The 25,149-nt window shown below is 39.3% G+C and overlaps 1 protein-coding gene across 4 annotated transcripts in view; it reads right to left on the bottom strand.

Moving 5' to 3' along the window:
* The window catches only part of KLHL13 (kelch like family member 13), a 191,656-nt gene that overhangs the window by 97,569 nt on the left and 68,938 nt on the right, over positions 1–25,149 (bottom strand). For 3 of the 4 annotated variants that reach the window (XM_040628854.1, XM_040628861.1, XM_040628847.1), the window contains exon 2: positions 16,799–16,872. The exons of the other annotated variant lie outside the window; for it this stretch is intronic. In XM_040628854.1, the coding sequence (XP_040484788.1) occupies positions 16,799–16,848 (50 nt within the window). In that variant the 5' untranslated portion in view covers positions 16,849–16,872. The remainder of the gene's footprint in view (positions 1–16,798; positions 16,873–25,149) is intronic. 4 annotated transcript variants of the gene reach the window in all.

The raw sequence follows: 25,149 nt of genomic DNA, 5'->3' as shown, positions 1-25,149 counted from the left end.
TTGGGGATAATTGGAAAAATTTGAACAGACTTGATTAGAATGTAGGAATGTATTAATGTTCATTTCCTGATTTTGATGGTTGAATTGAGGTTATATGGGAGAATGTTCTCATTTATAGGAATTATACTCTAGAGAATTTGGGGCTGGTGGGCACCGTGTCAGCGAGTTACTGTAAAATGATTCAAGGAAAAAAAAAAAGTTCTGTGTCCTAATCTTGCAGTTTTTCTGTTAATTCGAGATGTTTCAAAATGAAAAGATTCACAGAGAAAAAAGCTAATATAAAGTTTGGCACATACATACAATAAAATAATTCTTACAATGAGGCTGACAACGACTCTGAGGAGAAATGACATTTGAGGGCTTATTATGTTCAGACGGTGTTTAAAGTACTTTATAAGCATATCTCTTGTGAAGCTATGGAGAATGATGTTGAAAAGCAATAAGGGCACAAAACAGACTCTTGTCATATTAGGTGAAAAATGCAAATAAAAAAGAGTGTGGATAATATGAGTCCATTTTTAGAAATCAACGACACACATATTTTATATGTATATAGACCCAAATATTGACTGATTGAATTATGAATGATATAAATTTTCTTATTTTTCATATGTGTACTTTCTAAGTTTTAAAAATAACTTAAAAAATTAAAGAAAATAAAAATAATGACCAGGGGGTACCTGGCTGGCTCAGTCAGAAGAGCATGTGACTCTTGATCTCGGGGGTTCGTGAGTTCAAGCCCCATGTTGGGAGTAGAGATTAAAAATAAAATCTTTAAAAAAAATTAAAAATTAAAAAATTAAAATGGCCATATTAATTTTGCAATACAATTTATTTTAAAGTTTACTCTTGAAAACAATACATACTAAAAACATGGGGAAAATGTAAATATTATATTATTATTAGAGAAAAGCATGATACAAAGCTACACATATGATAGGAGTCTAAATGCTGCCTTATAAAAAAAAATAGGATAGAGGGGCAGAGGGGCGCCTGGGTGGCGCAGTCGTTGGGCGTCTGCCTTTGGCTCAGGGCATGATCCCGGCGTTCTGGGATCGAGCCCCACATCAGGCTCCTCCGCTGGAAGCCTGCTTCTTCCTTTCCCACTCCCCCTGCTTGTGTTCCCTCTCTCGCTGGCTGTGTCTCTGTCAAATAAATATATAAAATCTTTAAAAAAAATAGGATAGAAAAAAAATGAATGAAATACACCTAAATGTTAAGAGTAGTGAAATCTGAATAATGAAATTGGAGAAATTATTTATGTACACTTCCCCATATTTTCTAAGTCTTCTACTAGGAATATGGACTAACGTGACAAGAAAAATGTTACCTTTTTTCATTAGGTGATTAGGAAGACTATTAACAATATGGAAAGTGTTCACGGTATCATGTTTGTAAGAAAAACAAAATCCTGGGGCTCCTGGCTGGCTCAGTCCGTGGAGCGTGCAACTCTTGATCTCAGGGTTGAGTTCAAGCCCCACATTGTGTGTAGAGCTTACTTTAAAAAAAGACAAAATTGTACATAATCATGATAACTATATAAAATAAATACATGGAAAAAGCTGAAAGGAAGTATACCAAGACAATAACTGGTTTATATTAGATAGGGTGGAGTAATGTGTGATTCATTTTCTTTTCTGCATTTTCCAAAACCTTTATAAATTTCAGATATGTATCATCTTTAATGGGTGGAAATTCTCTTAATAAGCAAAGGAAGTACATGGGGATATTGGGATAAGCACTAATGATGAGTGTTCTAAAAAAAATCATGTTTACAATTGAAAAAGAGCCATTCTCTTAATATCTTCAGAAGAAAAAGACACAGCATGACATAGTTGACATGGATACTGGGTGTGATAGGCAAAGTAATGCCCCTCCCCCAAAACTCTACTTCCTAATCCCTGGGACCTGTGAATATGTTGTTACCTCACATGGCAAAAGAAACCTTGCAGATGTAAGTAACTTTTATGAGATGGAAAGACTATCCTAGATTACCCACTTGGGCTAAATACAATCAAAAGGGTCCTTAAAATTAGAAGAAGAAAGCAGAAGAGGTCTAAGGGATGAGATGTGAGAACTCAACCTACGGTTTCCAGCTCTGAAGGTGGAGGAAGGAGACATCAGCAAAGGAACACAGGTGGCTCATGGAAGCTGGGAAAGGCAAGGAAATGGATTCCTCCAGAAAGCAAAGAGGCCCTGTCTGTATCTTGGTGTTTGCCCAATAACCTCCAGAACTGTCAAATAATAAATCTGTGTTGTTTTAAGCACTGAGTTTTGTGGGAATTTGTTACGGCACCAAGAGGAAACGAATACATGGGGTTATAGATAGCTAGAAAAAAAAATATGATCTTAGCAATTTGTTTTAGGGAAAACAAGATAACTGAGGCAGGAAAGTGAGTTGGAACTGAATTAACAATGTTGTTAACGGCAAGAGGTGTGTCTGGATGTAAATGTGTCATGAGTATATGTTTAAGGCCAAATAACACATCAGAATTGCACTCACAGGAAAGGGTAGGACAGACTGGGTTGAGTTTCCCTTCTATTTCTTTTTTTTTTTTTAAGATTTTATTTATTTATTTGACAGAGAGACAGCCAGCGAGAGAGGGAACACAAGCAGGGGGAGTGGGAGAGGAAGAAGCAGGCTCCCAGCGGAGCAGGGAGCCCAATGTGGGGCTCGATCCCAGGACCCTGGGATCATGCCCTGAGCCGAAGGCAAACGCTTAACGACTGTGCCACCCAGGCGCCCCAAGTTTCCCTTCTATTTCAATCCATGTCCCTACTCCCCACTGATCATTAGATATGTAATACTTATTCCCTATCCAACCCACAGAAAAGAAACTACTTGAACTATGTAGCCAAGAGAAAAATATTTTACACATAAAAATAATGATAAAGGCTATACTAATTTAACTGTAAATATTACATGTATCACATACACTATATGATATGGAAAATCTGACGAAATAGCTTTTATTATAGAAGTTTGTTTTTTACTTGAAATAGGTGAAATGTAGCTTTCTGATGTATGACACTTATGTATATCAGAAAACCTGGATACTCACGTCTTGGCTCTTTCCCTTGCTATGTGAACTTCCAGACGCTCTCTCACCTTTGCAGATCAGATTCCCTGTCTTTTCACATTTCAAATTTTTTTTTAAAGATTTTATTTATTTACTTGACAGAGAGAGACAGCGAGAGAGGGAACACAAGCAAGGGGAGCGGGAGAGGGAGAAGCAGGCTTCCCACCAAGCAGGGAGCCCGATGCGGGGCTTGATCCCAGGACCCTGGGATCATGACTTGAGCTGAAGGCAGACGCTTAACGGCTGAGCCACCCAGGCGCCCCATTTCTTTTTACATTTCAGAGGGTTGAACACTATCTCTGCAATCTTCTTCTATCTCTAAAGAAATGTAGGCTGTTATTTGGGAAGCCACAACTATAATTAGCGAAACAAATAACCGTAACTGTGTTTTCAACTCCTTTCAAAAATCAAGGTGAGCTGATTCAGGGTCTACCTTCCAGGGAGAACAAGGTAATTCAAGCATATCACCTTATTAATTTTCAAGGAAAGGAGAAAGTATTTCTGTTCAGAAAATAAGGAGAAAGAAAAAGAGAGGAACTGGTAGCCGATTCAATAAATTGCCACCATTAACGGTGGCAGAACCAGGGCCAAAAAACAGGGTTTCTCCAGCTCCAAACTCAGTATTGCAGTGCGCCTTTTCCACAGAAGGGTCAGTCAGGTAAATGAACTACCTTTAAGGGGAATGGGTAGGAACACAGGCTCAAGAGCTAGGATTTCTGTACTTTCCCTTCACGTGACGCGGTCCAAGGATAAAAGTAACATGGCGGGACAGAGTGCAGGGTCTGCAGACCAAATAGCTGCTGCGTCCGTAGGGCCCTTATCCATTTTAGCACTGCCTCAGGGAACCCAGAGAGAAAAGTGTGTTCAAGGTGGCCTCCCACGGACGCCAACAGCCACCCAAGCTTCAGAAGGCCAAAAATGGGAGCTTCGCTAAGCCTGACAGCCCTGCCAACTCTGGACAATGGCTGATCTCAGACAAGTTCAGACAAAGTTACATAAGAGTATTTTCAATCACGTGCCAAGGACAAATAAATGACAATGTCTATCTAGGCATAGCTCCTGTCAAAAACGACATCAAGTTTAATTTGAATCCACTCTGCTGTCTTTGTTATTTTGTTTCCCAGAAAACAGACTGTGAAGATCACCAGAGGATTTCTTTCTGGCTACCTGTAGCCTGTATCTGCATCAGCTATGCCATGCTGGACTGACACAGGAAAGTGTCTTCACCTCCAGGAGAACTCGTTTCATAACATACTGTGAATAAGGAGATCCTGAGGAATGGAGGAGGACATATTTCTTTTCCTTCAATGCCAGGTTCAGGCCTTGGACTCTCAGAGGTGCCCCATAGTAGGGCCGTCTAAGGTTCACAAAGTTTTAAATTGCCATAGCTCAACCCCGAAGGCAGGTATGGAAAGTCTAATCCAATGAAAGAGTAGAGCTTCCAAGAAAAAGTAAAGGTATTACTCTTTTTCTGTTCATTTCAATCCGAAATGAAGCAATGGTCCAAAAAAAAAGTGGTTTTTTTTTTGTTTTTTTTTTTAAGATTTTATTTTTTTATTTGACACTGAGGGGGAGACAGAGAGAGAGAGAGAGTATAAGCAGGGGGTGCAGCAGAGAGAGGGAGAAGTAGGCTCCCGCTGAGCAGAGAGCCCGGCATGGGGCTCAATCCCAGGACCATGGGATCATGACCTGAGCTGAAGTCAGGCACTGAACCAACTGAGCCACCCAAACACCCCTAAAAACAGGGGCACCTGGCTGGCTCAGTGGGTAGAGCATGCAACTCTTGATCTTGGAGTTGTAGGTTCAAGCCCCACATTGGGTGTAGAGATTGCTGAAAAATAAAATCTTTTAAAAAACAAGTGTTGGGGTATTGGGAGTCAAAATACCACACAACACCGATAACTAGCAAGACAAAGGAAACCTTTGTTTTCTGACTATTTTTTAAAAGCGTCCACATTCATTAAGGCTCTGAATTATTTCATGGGTCCATATTCCTTGTCACCCAAAACAGAACCAAATGTAACCCAAAACAGAACATGACCCAGCTGTGGTTCAGGAACCTTTGGAAATTTGACATCATCTTTTAACACTCTCCATGCAACTGCATTTGCTGGGAAGATGAAAAGGGAGGGAAATGAAAGATAAGAAAAGGAAAGAAGTGAAAAGTTCGTCAAGAAATCTTACTTTTATCCCCTTCCAAGCCCCCAATTCATTTATAGCCCTGAACCTATCAGTCAGAATGTATGCATGCACCCAAAGTCAGCAGAATTGGCCCGGCCTCAGGGTCAACACCATGGGTAGCAGATAAGAAGCTCTGCACAAAACTTAGAGCCATTCCTTTTTATTCGTTTGCTGCCCTCTCTAAAACATCATCATGGAATTGGTTAACCATTACCTACCTACCACGTATTCATTTGTCAGAGATCAGCGAACCAGTTAATGGAATGCAGTTAGGGAAGGGAACGTAGTTCAGGTGACACAGGACAGTCAAAACCCCCCTCCTCGGGGAGCTCATAACCCAAGGAAGGAGACAGAGGCAGAAGGTTAAATTTATAGACTCGAGAGCTGAACTTCCTGGATTTGAACTCCACATCCACGCATAGTAGTGTGTGACTCGGACAACTTACCTCAACTCTCTGTGCCTCAATTTCTTGTTTGTAGAATGAGAATAATGATGTAGCTACTTCCTGGGGATTATTATGAAAACGAGATCAATTAATAGGCAGGGCTTGAACCTGTCCCAAAGTAAACGCTATTTAAGTGTTAGCTATTATAATGACTATTGCCATTGGAACGATTAATACTATTTATTGGGACACTGATAGCCGCCACCACCACCAGAGAAATGAGAGTCGATGCTAAGGAAGCCATAAGAAAGAATACCAAATTCTGCTGGGAAGAGGCAGGGGGTACACAAGTTTCACAGAAGAGTTGATACTTGTGCTGAGTCTTGAAGGATAAACAGGAGTTGGTTGGGCCAAGAATAAGAGAGAAGGCATACCAGAAAAAGGGGTGGAAACATGAGGGACTATGTCACCTTCCAATGTTGGGGGACGTTGCAACATATGCTCCAGGCAGATGAGGCTGGGGAGGTGGAGAGGAGCCGCACAAAAGGCCCTGCCACACTGAAGAGATCTAAACCAGGAAATGATACGAACACATTTACATTTCAGAAAGACCATCATGGCTGCCGCGGGAGGGCTGGACTGGAGGGGGAGGGAGGGGAGGAGAAGACTGGAGAAATAATTAGGAAAGAGAAATAGGACCTGGTGATTGGCTGAATATGGGGGATGAGAAAGAAAAAGAAGAGTCCAGGATGACGCCTAAGTTTCTGACTCCAGCCACTGAGCAAGTGGTGGATTGTTAAACAAAGCCAAGACTAGAGAGCAGGAGACAGGTACTGGGAAGTGCGATTATATGGGTTTGGACCCACAGTGCTTACAGTACTGGGGAATATTCACACAGAATAACCACTCATGAGTTTCAAAACATTAACAGTGCTTCAGAAAAGTGGGATCATACTTTTCCAAATACTTCACACAACTGGGCGAGGAAAACTTCAAGAGAGATACATGAATGGGCCGCCTCCCCCAACTTGCCACTAAATATCAAACAGACAAAAGAGTGAGGAGAACCAGCACCCGCATGGCAACCGAGAGCTGGCAAAGTGCTGTTCCTTTCTCCTGGAGGCCTCTTCCGAACACCACCGACCCCAGTACCTCTTCTGAGTTCATACCAAGTTGGAAAGGAAGCCCATGTGCCCCACGCGGCAAACACGGGGTACTCAATTCTTATCGCTGCTGTGACAAATTCCTACAAACTCAGGGGCTTTAAACCACACGAACTGACCGTCTTATAGTCCTAGGGATCTGACGTCTAAAATCAAGGTGGTGGCAGGGCTTCAGGGAAGAATTTGTTCCCTTGCCTTTTCCAGCTTCTAGAAGCCCCTTGAACTTTATTGCTTGTGGAACCTTCCTCCATCTTCGAAGAGTATAGCTCTAACCTCTGTTTTCATCTTCTTTTCTCCTTCTTCTGACTCTGACTCCTCTTGCGTCCCTCTTAGAAACAGTCCACTGTGATAACACTGGGCCCTTCGAGATAATCCAGGATAATCTTCCCATCTCAACTCGATCATGTCTGCAAAGGCCCGTCTGCCGTGCAGAGTATCAGTCACTGGTTCTGGGTATTAGGAAGTGGGCATTTTTGAGGGGCCATTATTCTGACTGTTACAGGTAGTATTTGCCAGATTTTCTTCACTGTAAAGGTATTTATTTTTTCTTTTCCACCCTCATTTCTTTGGAAGTGAATCAGGAAGTCCAAACTCAAGGGAGGAGGGAGATGAAGTTCTATTTCTACATGGGGAAAATGTATACCTATAAACACACACACATATAAAATTTGGAATTCTTCTGTAAGCAAGATTTGGGTCTTCTCCCTCATTTTTTTCTTTTTTTTTTTTAAGATTTTATTTATTTATTTATTTGAGAGAGAGTGTGTGCACGTGCAAATGGGGGGGGGAGTAGAGAGGGAGGGATCGAGAGAAAGAGAGAAACTGACTCTGGGATGAGTGTGGACCTCAACATGGGACTCAATCTTAGGACCCTGAGATCAAGACCTGAGCCAAAACCAAGAGTCGGATGCTCAACTGACTGAGCCACTCAGGTGCCCCTCATTTATTTATTTATTTTTTGATCATTTATTTCTATCAGTATTGACTTGTCGGTAGAAGTCTGAGAAAGGGGTTGGATTAGTACCCAAGGGCACAGAGAGAAGGACAACAGTTAATTCATTCACGCGGCAAATATTTATTGAGCAACTAATATGTCCCAGACATGGTTGTGAGTACTCACATTAAAGAAATCAGCAAAACAGACAAAATCACTGTCCTCCTAGAGCTTCTATTTTAGTGAAAGGTGGTAAATAATAATTAAAGAAAGAAGAAGCGGAGATTGAAACTAAGGTGATATGCCACTGAACAGGTAGCCATTCAGACTGGGTAGTCAACGAAAACCTTTCGAAGGAGAGGACATTTAAGTGGGGGTCTGAAAAGAAGAGCCAGCTACACAAAGACCATGGGAAAGGACATTTCAGACAAAGGAAACAGCCTGTACAAAGCCATTCTGGGACTCTTTCTCCCTTTGAGAATAAACAGAAAAACGGCTAGCACAGGGCCAGTGAAAATGTACTGAGAAACAAGGAAAAGATTTGTCATCATAACCACTGAGGGAAGAGCAGAACTCTACAAATGCTTTCATATAGTAGCCGGAAAACAATGTTGAAAGCCTCTGGCACATTCAAGCGAATAAGAAAACATGGCCTCAGGGCGCCTGGGTGGCTCAGTCCTTAAGCGTTTGCCTTTGGCTCAGGTCATGATCCCAGGGTCCTGGAATCAAGCCCCGCATCGGGCTTCCTGCTCGTCAGGAAGCCTGCTTCTTCCTCTCCCACTCCCCCTGCTTGTGTTCCCTCTCTCGCTGGCTGTCTCTCTCTGCCAAATAAATAAATAATAATCTTTAAAAAATAAAAAAAGAAAACATGGCCTCAATAGAGCAGGAAGAGGAAGTCAAATATAGCAAGACTGGATGAGGAAAGTACACATTCTATTGGTCAACTGCAAGGAAACTCAATCAGAGTCACAACCAAAATGTACATCGGAGGAAGGAAAGAGAAGATCTGAAACAGTATAAAACGAATTCATGAAATAGAAGGAAAAAAGATAAATATTAAAACTAGGAGAGAAAAGATGATATATATGGAAGACACGATAACTTATCACACTCCAAAGTGGATTCAACCTAAATATTTCATAATAAAAAATCATTTGTCCCATGAAAGAGTTTCTACTTTGTAGCTACTACGTCTCCAACAAGTTTGCATTGACATGTGAAAATGCTAATGGTATAACTCAGAAAACTAGCAGGACACAGACATGATAATACATAAAACAGTGAGTGTTTCCATTTACTGAGCTTTTACCATGTGCCAAGAACCTGACTCTCTTAAAAACATTTTATTTTATCCTCAGAGCAATCCCACAGAGTCATACTATTTTATAGATGAGGAAACAGACTGAGAGAGGTTAAGAAACTTTCCAAAGTTCCCACAGCTATTAAAAGTAGCGGAGCTGGATTTGAACCTGTATTTGGCAGGCTTCAAAGCCTCTGTTCTTCACCACAACACAGAAACCAGATCGCATTCAATAATTACAAATGCAGTTCCATCTAAAGAAGCACCAAAAGACTAGAGCGGAAACGCACCGAGGGGCTAACCGAGATTACTTTAGGTGATTATTTCCACTGTGTATATATAATCTTCTCTTTCTCAGCATTCTATAATCAATATGCATTACTCGTAGAGTCAAAACAAAATGGTGGCGAAGGGGAATGAAGAACTTCTTAGTCTGGGACTCATGAAAAAAATTTAGACTTGAGATATAAATGTTAAGGTCTTCAGCCTTATGTATACCTATAAACACACACACACATATAAAATTTGGAATTCTTCTGTAAGCAAGATTTGGGTCTTCTCCCTCATTTTTTTCTTTTTTTTTTTAAGATTTTATTTATTTATTTATTTGAGAGAGTGTGTGTGCACGTGCAAATAGGGGGAGGAGCCTATCGTCTGAGACCGAGGTAACGGCTGTAGATGAGCTGGCCCAGATAGATACGTGCAGAACATGGACAGAACTATGAACAGCAACATTCAAGACATAGGTAGAGGAAGAGGAATAAGGGTAGTAATTCCTCTTCCCAGGAGCAGAAATACTTTCTATGGTCTGGAAAATTCCTCTAGATGGATCAAACAGGCAATATTACTAATAAGTCCATGTCCTTTGTATAAAGGTACACAAGTCTTCAGTGAAAGGAACAAGTAGGCTGACAAACTGCATCTTTGGTGATATGTTATGACAATAATAATGCATAACCCAATCTACAAAATACCTGGGCCAAAAGAGAAGTCCATTATATAGAACGTAACTGGCCTCAGAAATTCACGCATTACCCTCTAATATTATAATCCGTAGGGGCATCTTCTAGCCTAAGATTTGAATTTATTATCATTGCCCTCACTTACTCTAGCAAAGGATAAACTAAATCCTCATCAATTTTCAATCCTTAAAAAGCAGAGAAATACATATATTTGCGGACGTTTATAAAGCCAAATTATGAAAACAGTACTAAAAGCGCTTATCTTCAATGGCTGATCATCCTTGAATTTAATCAAAGACGTGTTTATTGGGGCACCTGGGTGGCACAGTTGGTTAAGCATCTGACTCTTGGTTTCAGCTCAGGTCAAGATCTCAGGGTCTTGAAATGGAGCCCTGCATGGGGCTCCGTGTTCAGCGTGGAGTCTGCTTGAGACTCTCTCTCCCTCTCCCTTTGGTCCTCCCCCCTGCACGAGCACACACGCTCTCTCTCTCTCAGATAAATAAATCTTGGGTGCCCGGGTTGCTCAATCAGTTAAGTGTCTGCCTTCAGCTTAGGTCATGATCTCAGGACCCTGGGATCTAGCCCTGCACTGGGCTCCCTACTTGGCGGGGAGCCTGCCTCTCCCTCTCCCTCTGCCACTCCCCTCTGCTCGTTCTCTCTCTCTCAAATAAATAAATAAATAAAATCTTTAACAAAAAAATAAAATAAATCTTGAAAAAAAGATGTGCTTATTTATCACCTACTAGGTATTCAGGCTTAGTGATATAATTGCAGACTTTTAAAACTAAAGGAAGGATGGGATCTTTCAATCCTTAAATGTTACAGATGAGGACAGTGCTTGACAAACAGTAAAGGCTCAGTATTTTTAAATATCTAATGAACTGAATCAAAGCCCTGTGTTCCCTTTTGACATCATACACCATGAAGAAGTAATTATCTATTACATCGGTATAAAAAAAAAAGCCTGAGCTTATTCCTAGAATCTGTACTGAATTTCATTAGCCTATTTTACAATTTTAATGACTGTCACTTAATATGCAATTACTTAACTATAAGTAAGACTTGACTGTGGGAAAACAAAACTACCCAAACAATTTAGCCAAATAAAATCATCAGCAACAAATAATTATTCATGTTGTACATTCTCAAATAGTTAAGGAATGCCTATTATGCACAAAATCCTGTATTAGATAGGATCTAGATACAAATTAGATACAGTTAGTCACTCTCTCAAAGAGCCCCCTTAATGACAGTGGAAGCAAAGACATGCTGAAATAGCTTTAGTGCAGAACCTCACGGGATAAAATTCACTGCAGGGGTAAAACCGTTCGGAGCCAAAGGAGATGCTACTGATCATCTGCTTGGATCAATCGAGGAAGGCTCTAGGCAGGCCTGGAACTTGATCTGCGTCTTGAAGAACAGGTGGGATTTCCGTAGTCAGAGGCAGGAAAAGGCAAACTGGGCGGCATCATGAGATTAGCAATTTTAAAAGATCATTTTGACTGGAGCGTGAAGAATCTAGCTCAACATCCAATATTGTCAAATTCACCCCGAAATATTTCACAACTCCATCCCCACCCCTCTTCTTTTCTACTGGCCTCACCTTTGTTCAGCCGCTCCTCATGTCTTATTCTGACTACTCCGATCGCCCCCTAGCCAGCAGGGAACCCCGTGTTATCATTCACTGCTCTATCCCTAACACCTGGCACAGTAAGTGGTACATGATATTTGTTAAAGGGATGGAAACCGTATCACGCGGTGTTCAGCACTCTTTGTCCTGTACTGCAAGTATCAGACAATATTTTCTACTGGGTGGTATTCATCACAGGACTTTTAGAAAACTGGAACACTGGGGCGCCTGGGTGGCACAGAGGTTAAGCCTCTGCCTTCGGCTCAGGGCGTGATCCCGGCGTTATGGGATCGAGCCCCACATCGGGCTCCTCCGCTATGAGCCTGCTTCTTCCTCTCCCACTCCCCCTGCTTGTGTTCCCTCTCTTGCTGGCTGTCTCTATCTCTGTCAAATAAATAAATAAAATCTTTAAAAAAAAGAAAACAGAAAACTGGAACACTGTCAGCGCTTTATACGTCATTGCAGAATTCCTTAGTAGAACCGGGACCCTCCTCACAACCCACCCCCAACACAATACCAAATGGGTGACTCTTGCCACCACACGCCCTCGCAGACATTACTGCAATGTGTGAGTGAGGGTGGTGCTCAGACACAGACGCTGTTCCCAGCAAAGGAAGCCACCTAGGGCCAACCTTTCTCAGAGTTTCCTGCATCACCAGAATAAAACTTCAGATAGGGTTAAACGTACGCTGAATGGCAGATGGCGAGACTAAAAACATCCGAGACGAATAAGAGATTGATGCTCTTTTGCAGTGTCGCCCCAACCCTTAATTCTTTATCTTTCCACATGCTTTATTCATTGTTCATAGCAATTTTCTCCAATATATGTCTTTTATCTGACCCTACCCCTATGTCCATCAAAATATCAGCTCAATGAGAACAAAGACTCATCACTTTTCATTGTATTTTAGCACAGAGCGATTGCACAGTGAACGTTTGTTGAATTACAAATAGAAGAAACTGTCAGATTTGTTTGAATGGCAATTACTACATGCCAGACATTGTGGTAAGCAATGGGGATATATCACTTCAATACACTCATGACCTTATTTGAATAATCACTTTAAATTCACGTTAAATCTATGTAATAATTTGGGAAGAGTTCGTTTTTTAATCCAGGATCATGGTATGCTTGCTTTCTTGAATTTCTGAATTTTCTTCAGATAGGTGTGAGATATTTTGGTCAGGGTTATTACTACATATTTACGCTTTATGGTTTTTATAAATGGGTTTTTATGGATATCTTCTAAACGGCTATGTCCCGTAGAAATAAAAAGGTATTGGTTAATTTTTACTTTATATCCCACTACTTTTTTAGCACTCGTCAGAATTCTATCAATTAAGAATTCTTATAAGATTCTAATAAAATTTTTTTCAAGTCTTAGCTTTTGTAGGTTCATAAGCCCATCTTCTAAAACTTGATCACTTGTTTCTCTTCTTTCTAAACTAGTTATGCTACTTTAATGACCCTAGCCAGAATTTATAAATATATATTAAATAATGATGACTATAGGCATCTTTGATTTGCTGCTGCTTATGGAACTACGCCTGCATTAAGTATGATGCTGGATTGTTGGTTTTAGAGAGATAATTATTTTTCTTGTTAAGAGAAAAAGTTCCTATCACATTTTTTAAATTTATTTTTTTAAAGTAATCTCTACACCCAACATGGGGTTTGAACCCACAACCCTGGGATCCAGAGTCATACGCTCTACTGACTGAGCCAGCCAGGTGCTCCCCTTCCGCATTTATTTTATTTTTTTAATGAGATCTATTGACAGGATGCATCATATAACTTTCATAGTATTCAACAATACTCTGGGATAAAACATTCTTAGTCACAAAGGGTCAATTCTTTGCATATATTCCTAAATGTGTTTGGCTTATATTTTATTTAGAATCCAAAATTGATCTATAAGTTGTGTACACAAACAAGCAACATTTTTCTCAGATTTTCATACCTGAATTATGCAGCATCATAAAATGAATGGGGTAGTTTTCCATCATTTTCTATGCTTTCAATCTCTTTCTTTAATATCAGAATTACGTTTCTTTCAAAGGAGTTTTATTTATAATAAAGATTGTAACAGTAGGAAATCACAAGTCATTGATTTATAAACTAGGGGTTATATAACTAGTTCCTTATGTCTTGTGAGGTATGGCTCAGGTTGTAACAGTTCCCTTGTCATGTACAAAGGTATTAATTTAAAATTAAAACTACAAAAAGACTTTTCTTTTATAAAGTGTTCTTACTAATTATTCAGAGTCTATGTGAAATCCAGGACATAAGTTCATTTCTTTGGTTTCCGGTCAAGAATGCACTTATAATGTGAGGGCTAACACCATAAAACTTCAGAAAGAAACCCTAAAAGTTGGGAGAGCAAAGAGTTCTCCATTAAGAGGCAAAAAGCATGCATATAAAAGAAAAAAAATGATAAATTGAACTTCATCAAAATTTTTAAGATACTGCTCATCGAAAGAAAACGGGATGGCAAGGCACAGATTGAAAGAAAGTATAAGGCAACATATGGAAATATTCAGAATAAGCTTAAAAACTCCTTAAATGCAAAAAGAAAACAGCCCAATTTTTTAAATGGGCAAAGGACCTGAAGAGATACTTCTAAAAGACAGACATATAGTGAATAAACATACGAAAATATATTCAAAATCATTACACACGAGGAAAATGCAAAGTGAAATCCATTATGAGAAACCACTACACACCCAAGAGAATGGCTAAAATAAAAAGGCTAACAAGGGGAGCCCGGTTGGCTCAGTCAGTAGAGCATGTGACCCTTGGTCTCAGGGTTGTGAGTTCAAGCCCCACCTTGGGCGTGGAGCCTACTTAAAAATAATTAAGTAAAATTGCTAACAATATCCAGAGTTAGTAAGTATTCTCACTTGTCACTGGTCAGAGGAGAAAATGATACAATCACATTAGAAAAGTCTTTGGCAGGGGCACCTGGGTGGTTCAGTCGGTTAAGCATCTGACTCTTAATTTTGGTGCAGGTCATGATCTCAGGGGCCTGGGATCGATCTCCGCGTTGGGCTCCGTGCTCAGCACAGAGTCTGCCTGCACCTCTTCCTCTGCTCCTCCTCTGGCTCTCTCTCTCAAATAAATAAATAAAATCTTAAAAAAATGTCTTTGGCAGTCTATTAATGTTAAATAAATTATATATACATATTTAATAAATGTTACATAAAATACATTTAATAAATGTTACATAAAATACATTTAATAAATAATTTATATATGTGCATATTTTAGGAACATATCCACAGGAAATTTTGTGGCTATATATACCCACAGAAAGATTTGTACAAAAATGTCAAGAACAGCTTTATTCATAATAGCCAAATAATGGATGCAACTTAAATAACTATGAACAAGAAAATGGATAAACAAATTACGGTATAGTTTAAAAAAAAAAAAAGGAATACTACACAGCAATAAAATGGAACTACTGATATCTGCAGGAATGATAAATTTCAAACTCATTATTCTGAACCAGAGAAGCCACACACAGTGCCTGACTCCACTGACAGGAAGTTCAAGAAGAAGCCACACTAATATGCTAGTCCGCACACTCGTTCTCTTCAGCAGGGGTAGAGGGGATATAGACTGGAAAGGGGAACGAGGGAATTCTCTGGAAGGATGGAATTGTTTTGTATCTTGATCTGAGTTGTGGTTACCTGGATGTATGCATGTGTAAAAAGCTATCATGATGCATATTTAAGTGTTTGTATATTTTACTGCACTTAATTATATCTCTATAAAAAGAAAGATGTATATTTAGGTGTATGTTTTACTGCACTTAATTATACTTCTATAAAAATAATGGAAACAAATTCAAGTACGCTGTAACTACCTCAGTTACTGACTTGACGTTTGGAAACCCTGCCCTCCTACTCCTTCCTCTTCCAAATGTGAGATACAGACCTTCCTACTCAGCAGCGCTTGGACTCTGCAGACGGAACTCACCAGTAGGAGTTCAGCCCCCCAACACACACACACATTCTTCTTCTCTTCTCTCTTTTCACCCAACATGGCCACGCATTATTCCTGCTAGGATTTCCTTGCTTTCTGCGTCTCTGAACAGGTTTACCTTACGCCCCTTGCCCACATGAGAGTACACATTCCAACAGACAGGCACCCATCATATAATATTTCCGTAATAGGAGTACTATGTAAAATCCCTAGTATGGTATCTGGCAAATAACAATGACTTCATATATGTCCCCTTCCTACTTCAAACTCTCCCCTCCGTTCGTATTCTTTTAAGACACACCTATTTTAAAGCATGTCAGAATTCAAAAACACAATGCTGTATTTCAACATAGTTAAAATCTCACACTTAACGTTTCAACAAGAGCACCAATATACCATGCCTCATTTGCCAAGCTCTCTCTCTCTCCACACCCCATAGACACTTATTTAATCCTCAAAACGACCCTGAGAGGGAGGTAACATTATCCCCAATTCATAGATGAGGAAGTTAAGGCACTGAGCAATTAAGAAATTCGCCCAAGACTAGACGACTAGTTAGTGTCAGAGCCATGATATAGACAACTCCCGCATATTGTTTCAAAGGTTTCACTCAAACCATGCAATTCAGCTATTGGGAATAAGGGATACTCTTTCGCACCTACAAAGCAAAGGCTATGTTTCTTTAAACCATGAATTTAAAATCATAAGTTGTCAGAGAAAGTCCAGAATTTCTCATAACTCTCTGAAAAAGTTTTAAGTGGAGTTTTAAATAACAGAAATGTACAATCACGGGGCAGTACTATTAAAAAAAATACTTGGTTGAGACATCTGTTCTTAAGCAATGGATACTTGTATGTATTCATTGACATGCTTTAAAACTAAAAAATCAAGTCAACAGCTCCATTTACTGAATGTCACGTGATCACAATTTACACCCATTATGATTTCTAACTATATTCTCTATTTTTTCATTAGCTCAGAACACACAGTCGCTAACATGCTGTTCATTCCATCTCTTCGTCATTCAGTCATTCTTTTATTCACTCATAGAGCAAATATTTTATATTAGTCCAGGCATTCAACAAATATTCATTAAGTAGCAACTATGTTAGGTATATAACAGGCAGGAGAGACATTATATAACATATAAGATAAATTGCTTCCATAAATATACCGATTACGGAGTATTGCAGCAACCGATTCCCCTCTATGAAGATGATCCATCACCTCTAACACTTGGATAATGACCTGTTCGGGAGGAAAAGAAGTCAATATTTACTATAAAAATCAATACCAGAATTTTCAAATTATGCTATCTCTGTAATATTTTATATATTTCGCGACAGAAAGACAAAAATGTATGTCCGTATTCCCGATGTCCATATTCTAGCTCATGGAAATTAAGAAAATGGAGGACACTGAAGGAACTGAATCTGCAACAGTCACATTATCTACAAAATTCCACAGTGGCTCATTAAATGGCATTGACTGCAGTTGTGTGAAATCATTAGAATAACAACCACCCTACACGGGAACTTGGATTAACCCTGAGGAGACCTGAGGAGTCTGGGTGAAGTTGGGAGAGACAGGAAAAGTTAGAGGTGAAGAGTGGAGGCAAACATTTGCCAAGCGGAGACACAGAAGGCACTAAATCCCGAGTTACCAGGAGCACATGAGGCCTCAAAAGCCCTAAGCAGGGCCCATGGTTTTAGAGGTGGTTGGTCAAAATTAAGGCTAGAAAGACATAAGTTTTAGAAATCTTAAAGACCTAAAATAGGTAGTGGAGGTTGTTTTCTTTTCTTTTTTTTTTTTTTAAAGATTTTATTTATTTATTTGACAGAGAGAGAGGCAGCCAGCGAGAGAGGGAACACAGCAGGGGGAGTGGGAGAGGAAGAAGCAGGCTCATAGCGGAGGAGCCTGATGTGGGGCTCGATCCCATAACGCTGGGATCACGCCCTGAGCCGAAGGCAGACGCTTAACTGCTGTGCCACCCAGGTGCCCCTGGGGGTTGTTTTCTTGATCTGGACTGAATTTTTGTTTGGGTGGTGGGTTTTTTTTTTTATGGAAAAAGAGCTGGTAGGTGGTAGAAAACTAAATCTAATATATTGTTTCTAGTCAAGTGAATGCTTTGCATTTGGAGATGTAGAGTGTATTTCAAGGGTTCTATTAATTTCAAATATACTGGGAAGCAGAAAGGTATACTTTACTTAAATGTTTCTTGTTAATAAAATCAATTTATTGCACTGGGGAGATAAAAATGTAGAGTATGCGATTTAGTTTGTTCACATAATTATGTTTGTTATAAAGCTGTGTGAAGACCTAAAATTATTAAGCCAGAGGAAAAGGTTCTCTTCATTGTTCCCTGCCCACTTCCTGTCCCTTATTTTGGGGTCAGAGCAAAAGATGCAGAAGGGGGAAAACTACTCTATTTCTTGGGTCTTCATAATTCTAAAAAAGAAACAAATCAAATGACAATATAACATTTTTATTTATTTACACAATCATATTTTCTGTTATTACAAGAAATTGAGTAGCCTGAAGGAAAAAAAAAATTTAAGCACCTCTAAATCAACTGACCTTTGGACTTTGCTTTTTTTAAAAAATGTTGAAGTAGTGAGAGAATTCTAAGGTGTTGAGAAATTTTCATTGTTTTTAGGCTACACAATTTTTTAGAAGATGTGCTAAGAGCAAAACAACCATATCTAGATTATCATTAGGAATCTGGGAATGTGAAAATAAATAACTCCTGCCCCTTTTCATCAACTGCATCTGGAGCAGGACATCTAAGTCCCCAAACTAGGTATTCAGACTCTGAGTCCCATGGTTTCAACCAATGTACCTGTTGCATCTCAGAGCCTGTGGCTCTCCCATTCAAATTCTCCAGATAATAGACTTCTGGTCTCCTGAGGAGCAGGCCGTGGATGACAGGACATGGGACTCCAGCCTTTTATTATAAAGACTTTCAAGGAACAGCCCACCTTTTCAATCTCAAGACTTATTCCTGTTTTCCGCATACCACACGCCCCCAAGTGTTGAAATATTAGGAGATGTATGGGAAGAAGTAGTTGGTTTCTCTCAATAGTTCGTGTAGGGAGAGATCCTGAAGTTGTTAACTTCCTTTGACTGAATAAAAAAATTAAACCTTAGAATTGTCAATGTTGCCCCTCCTGTTCTCTTTGTCCTTTTGAATCTTTCCATTTCTTTAGTCTCACTTTAATGAAGTTAGGAAGGGAGAGGAAGTAAACAATGCGAACAATGGGCAATTTACACAAGATTTAACTAAAACCAGCTGTTTTTCAATCAGGGAATCTGTATGATCAAATCTATGTATTAGAAAATTAACACAGCTTGCAATGTGGCGGTAGATCGGAGAGTAAAACTGGAAGTATGGAGACCAGTTAAGAAACCACTTCCATAATCAAGGCATGAAATAAGAGCACAGACAAGAGCTATGGGAATAGCCAGGGAAAACTAAGACTTACGACTGAGAGATCATTGGCAGATATTAAAGGATAAAGTGACATCAAAGACAAAATCTATTTAAGGAACTGGGGGAAATGGTAATGATAGCAGGTGAGGCAGGGTAGAGGGAAGAAGGAAAAGTACCAGAAGGAAGGAGAACAAGGGTTTGGTGCAGACATACTGAAGTCCTCTAGGGCTGGCCAATATAGCAACCAAAGCAAACTGGATATATACACCCAGATTTAGACTGGAACTAGAAATGAAAATGTGAAGATATTTAGCCACGTAAGTAAGTGCTGAAGTAAAGAGATGGGGAAATATTCCTTAGAAGTGTATTTGCCATGAGAAGGTGGAATCCCAAAAACACTATTGTGCAAGAAACCGAGGAAGATAAGCTAGCAAAGAGAGAGACAATAGGTAGGAAGGAAACTAAGAGAAATGTGAGATTAAAGCTAAGGAAGGAGGTGGGTTCTGAAGAAGGGTGGTTGGTAGGTATTCAACTGTTCCAAGTTCTGCCCAGTCCCAGTAAGATACCAGCTAGCTGATGTGACAGCTGTAAGGTCAGCTATTACCTTTGTTAAGAGAGTATTTTGAACACAGGTGCAGAGAAACACACTGCAGTGGTTTGAAAAATAAAACAAAGATAAATGGGGGTGCCTGGCTAGCTCGGTGGAAAGAGCACAAGACCCTTGATCTCAGGGTCATGAGTTCAAACCCCACGTTTGGTGTAGAGATTACTAAAAAAATAATAATAAAAATAAACTTAAAAAAGAAAAACCAGGGGCACCTGGGTGGCACAGCGGTTAAGCGTCTGCCTTCAGCTCAGAGCGTGATCCCGGGGTCCTGCGATCAAGCCCCACATCAGGCTCCTCCGCTGGGAGCCTGCTTCTTCCTCTCCCACCCCCCCTGCCTGTGTTCCCTCTCTCGCTGGCTGTCTCTATCTCTGTCAAATAAATAAATAAAATCTTTAAAAAAAAAAAGAAAGAAAAGAAAAACCAACACAAATTCTTTCAAGAACTTGAAAGGAATTCAAATTCATCAGTTAATTACTCTATGGTAATGGTGGCCACCAAACAAGTAACGGAAAAGAGATGATTAAATAAGTGCCTGGGGAAGAATCAGGTAGCCATTCAGAAAAGTAAATAAGTTTATGGTACTTCACTTCACATTAGGGGATCCTAAATAAATTCCAGATAGATCAAAGATTTAAAGGGAAAAAATGAAATGAAAGAAAACCCAAGTGAAATTATTTATAATCATGCAGTAGAGAAGATAAGCAGGACCCCAAATTGAGGAACCATAAAAGAAAAAAAAAACTGTTAAATCTGACTGTACAAAACAAATTAAAACTCTGTACTTTAAAAATATCACAAAGTCAAATGGCATTTGATGAGCTAGGAAAAAAATATTCACCACACACACGAGAGACAGCAAAGAGCTAATGATTTTAACTTACACACACACAAAATTAATAAAAACAATAAAACGTAATAGTAAAAGTGAACAAATACTAGAAATAGGACATGCAAATAAAAAAATACAAGTCATTAAAAAACAAATAAATACGATTTAAAATGAGGCACTGGTTCACCTATGTGATTCACACACACATGCACAAAGTCTGTATATCCATTATTAGTGAGAGGGAATATATGTTTGGGAGGAACGTTCACTTTTCATTCTAGACTTTTCTGTCCAACTTATTTCAAAATAAAAAATAAATAAATAAAGAGGATCCAGCAAAAGAAGTAAGAAGGAGTGGCCACGAGGTAGGAGAAAATTAGGAAGGGGTGGTGACCGAGAAGGCTGAATAAAGTGTTGTTACATATAGATAGACGTAATCAAGTGGGTCAGATGCTGCTGAGAGGCGAAGGGAAGAACTGAGAAATGACAACTCGATATGGTAACAAGGAGGTCACTGGACACCTTGATGAGAGCGGTTTACATGGAATGGTGGAGAAAACGGCCGATGAGCATGCGCTCGAGAGAGTGAAAGGAAAGAGAGGAAACAAATACATACAACTCTTATCAGCAGTTGTGCTTTCATAAGGAGAAAAAAAATAGGCGGTAGTTGGAGGGGGAATATAGGGTGGAAGGAGATGTTTTTATTTTGTTTTGATAACGGGGGATACAATGGCAGGTGAATCCGAAGAGTGTGTCATCACACAAAAATGGAAACTGAAGAAGTACGATAATATGGAAAAATGTCAAGAGCACGTAAGACCATACGTGTATATATACACATATACGCACATGCGTACTCACGATATACACATATACGCATACAGAAAAGGCATTAAGATATTCACGGGAATGCTAAACTCCCAGTTTGGGACAGTTGTACCTCAGGAGACAAAGGGAGAGATGCAATTGAGGCGGGAGAGACTAGGAGCTTCACCTGTATTTAACATTTGGCAGGTGTCTGAAAAAAAAAAGGCAAAATGCTAAGGTATCATAAGTGGTGGTTAAGGAGGGGTTGTGATACTGGTCTCTGTACTTTTCTGTGTGTTTGAAATATTGTAATAAAATGAAACAAAAAAGTATAATACATGATCTCTCCCCTAAAGTAGGGACCGTGTAGATGAGCCCACAAGACAAGACATACGCAGGCCAGTAGATATAGATAGGCAGATAGAACATTTCCAGAGATTAGGGAAAAAGGCAGGACAAAAACATAAGCAGACACGCATTATCATTAAAAAGACACACTCCTCCACAGCCACGCTACTCGCATGAATAAAAGGGAGACTAATCATTACTCAGAGCACACACCTGACAAAGACGTAATTGTGGTTTTGCCCTTAAAAGATTCTAGCTCACCAGAAATAAAACTGACAAGACTGTTTTGGATCGCTGAGATCACTTGCATAAGTTCAACCACTTTTATTCTTAAGCACTTATTTTAGGTACTTTGCAAATCTAATATTTCACAAGCACCTATCCTATGGTTAGATAATATTTCAAATAGAGATTCCAGTTTATGACTTAGCATTTAATTAAAATCCACTGTCTCACTCTTTCCTGCTCTGCCCAAGAACGAACAGCTTTAAAAATAATGACATTTGAGAAATGCCTAGCCAATTTTATACCGTGTAAGGTAAACCCTGCTTACGAACTAACCTTACGTTATGTGAAAGAAATTCAGAGTGGCTATGGCCGTCTGCCTTCGCAGAAAATTGTGTTAAGCACTCTGATAAGAAAAGCTGACAGAAACGATCAGCGAAAAGTGCTCAACACTACAAAACTGAAAAACTGCACAATGTAGAAAAATTGTACATAATTGCACTTCTCTCAATCAAGTTATATATAGCGGCAGCACCAAAAATTCAAGATCGTCTTGACACGGCAAAAAGTGACGTGTAAGAAACAGAATTGTATTCTTGGGGAAAATAGTTTTTTATACAAAAGCTAATTTTTAAAAATGTCACAGAGGGTTAAGACTCTCAAATCCTTCAGCTTTCACCCAGGCCAGACACCACACTCACCTCCCACCTGGGGCACTGAGGAGGGCCTACCTAAGACATCTGAATACTAGCTGTTGAGCTGCGTGGTGAATTGTTTTTCCCCTAGAGTAAATCTAAAACCGGCTGTAGTAGGCTCCCAGATATATGCGCCCATCAGAAAATTTGCAATGCTAAAAATGATAAAGGTTGTGTTACCCCAAAGGTTGCAACTGTACCTGATTTTAGAACATTTATGCAAGTGGTCGATTTGCCTGTTTTCCTCCATATCGGCATTTTGTGCTGTAACAAGGGGGTCCAGAGAGGTTTAAGAGCCACTTCTTGGTCTCAGCTTCTACCAAAAAGACTAGATTCCCCATGTTCTAGAAGTTTCTCCCTTTCACCTGGCTGCATGCCAGGATGGCTGATACACTGTCCTTAACAATTACAGTTTTCTTCCCACAGTCACGAACTGCCCCTGGACCACCATGTGGTCACTTCCATCTTGCTCCGGTTTGCTGCAGGTATACACCACACACCACGAGGTTCCACTCTTCTTGCAGTAATACCACTCTTTCCTTCTCGATATGATCCCTCGGTAGTCCCTTTTCATTTTGTCACTCAGGCTTCAGGAATTCCTTTGGGACATGCAAATGGCTAATGGCCTCATTCATCTTATCACTGCAATTGGCCATTTTACCAATGTTCAATTGTTACCCTATTCTATCTGATTTTCCTAATAGTGGCTGCCCTCTTGTAACAAGGGCTAAGCTTGGTCTAACAAATGTTTAAGTGTCAACTGCCAAGCTTAGATGTCTTCATGTCTTTCAGTTTCATGTCATCGCTCTTATCTACAGGAGTGACGCCACGGTATGTTTCACTTTTAATCACACCTCTCTCTGCTACCCATCAAAATCCTTACCCTAAATTATATACTCAGTCTCTCTCACTCCATCTCCCTCCCTCTCGGGTTCAGTTTCCCCCATTCACCTGGTTAAGGAATAGTGCATTTCTCACCATCTCTATTGACAGTCTTACTTTTGCAAGTTAGCAATTTGTCTCAGCCTCTTCAAAGTCCATTCTACAACTCATTAAGCACTGTTACACAAACATCTTGCGAGAAAAAAGAAGTGAGAAAAGAAATTACGGGTAAGTAAAAATAAAAATCATTATTTACATCAGTGGTCCCCAAACCAGAGTATGTAGCAGAATCCTCTAGAGGACGAGATAAATAGAGTGCCGGGCCCCACCCTCAGAGTTTCTCACTCAGTTGATGTGGGATGGGTCTAGAGAATTTGCTTCTCTAAGAAATTCACAAAGGATGTTGCTGCTGGTAGATCATGGATGACACTTTAAGAACGAATGATTTACAGGTAACACAGCTTTTATCCAAAGTTCAGAAGAATCAACTGGAAAACTAATACAGTAAAATGCCCACTACAGGAATATCGGCTCTATAAAGACAAAGATGTCTTATCTTCCAACAAAACTTGTAAAATAGCTAGGAATGAGCTGAAAAAGAAATCTGAAAGACATAAAAAATAAAATTTTACTGGAGCTTATAAAATCCAAAAGGGCATGAATAAATGGATACATGGATACAAATACACACACACACACACACACACAAATATCGAATAGAAAAACTCAAAATCACAAAGATGCAAAATTCCCTCAAAATTCATATAGAAGTTCAACACAATTTCAATCCAATTAGCAAAGGGTCAGAATTTTTTTGGTGGAAGGGGATAGGTATTTTCCATGTTGAATCCCTCAGCTCGTCAGAAAAAGAATGCACAAAAACTGCCCGAAATTTTTTTTTAAAACAGAAAAATAAGGGAGCAGGCAACCTTTCCCAGCTGACATTAAAATGTACTATAAAGGGGGCACCTGGGTGGCTCAGTTGATTAAGCAGCTGAATCTCGATTTTGGCTCAGGTTATGATCTCGGGGTTGTGAGATCAAGCCCCACATCGGGCTCTGCACTGGGCATGGAGCCTGCTTGAGATTCTCTCTCTCCCTCTGCCCCTCCTCTGTCCCTCCCCCTCCCTCTCTCTCTCCTTCCCTCTCAAAAAAGTAAAATAAAATAATAAAATGTACTATAAAGGTACAGTAACTATAACAGTGTGGTACCACTATGGGGACAGAGAGATCAATAGAATCAATTCCCCAAACAGATCCAATTACATATGGTTATTAACTACATGGTACATGTGATACTTAGAATCAGTAACTATAAGATAAATTTCTCAATAAAGAGGTTCAGGGAAACTGGCTATGTTAGAAGAAAAACTGAAATTCTGCCTATACCATATATATATATATATATATATATCCCACATATGGAATAAATAACTAAACATGAAAAAATAAAAATTTTTTTATATATATATAAATTTTTTATATATATATTTATATATATATTATATATTATATATTCTACATATACCATATATATATAAATTTTTATATATATATATAAAATATATATATAAATTTTTATATATATACCATATATATATATCCATATATATCCATTTATATATATATATATAGACCATATATATATATATATATATATCCCACAGATGGAATAAATAACTAAACATGAAAAAATAAAATTA

Source organism: Ursus maritimus (assembly GCF_017311325.1).
Source record: "Ursus maritimus isolate PB19 chromosome X unlocalized genomic scaffold, ASM1731132v1 scaffold_X1, whole genome shotgun sequence".
Taxonomy (NCBI): Eukaryota; Metazoa; Chordata; class Mammalia; order Carnivora; family Ursidae; genus Ursus; species Ursus maritimus.
Note: the sequence above shows the minus strand (reverse complement) of the source record. Positions and strands in the feature narration are given on the sequence as shown.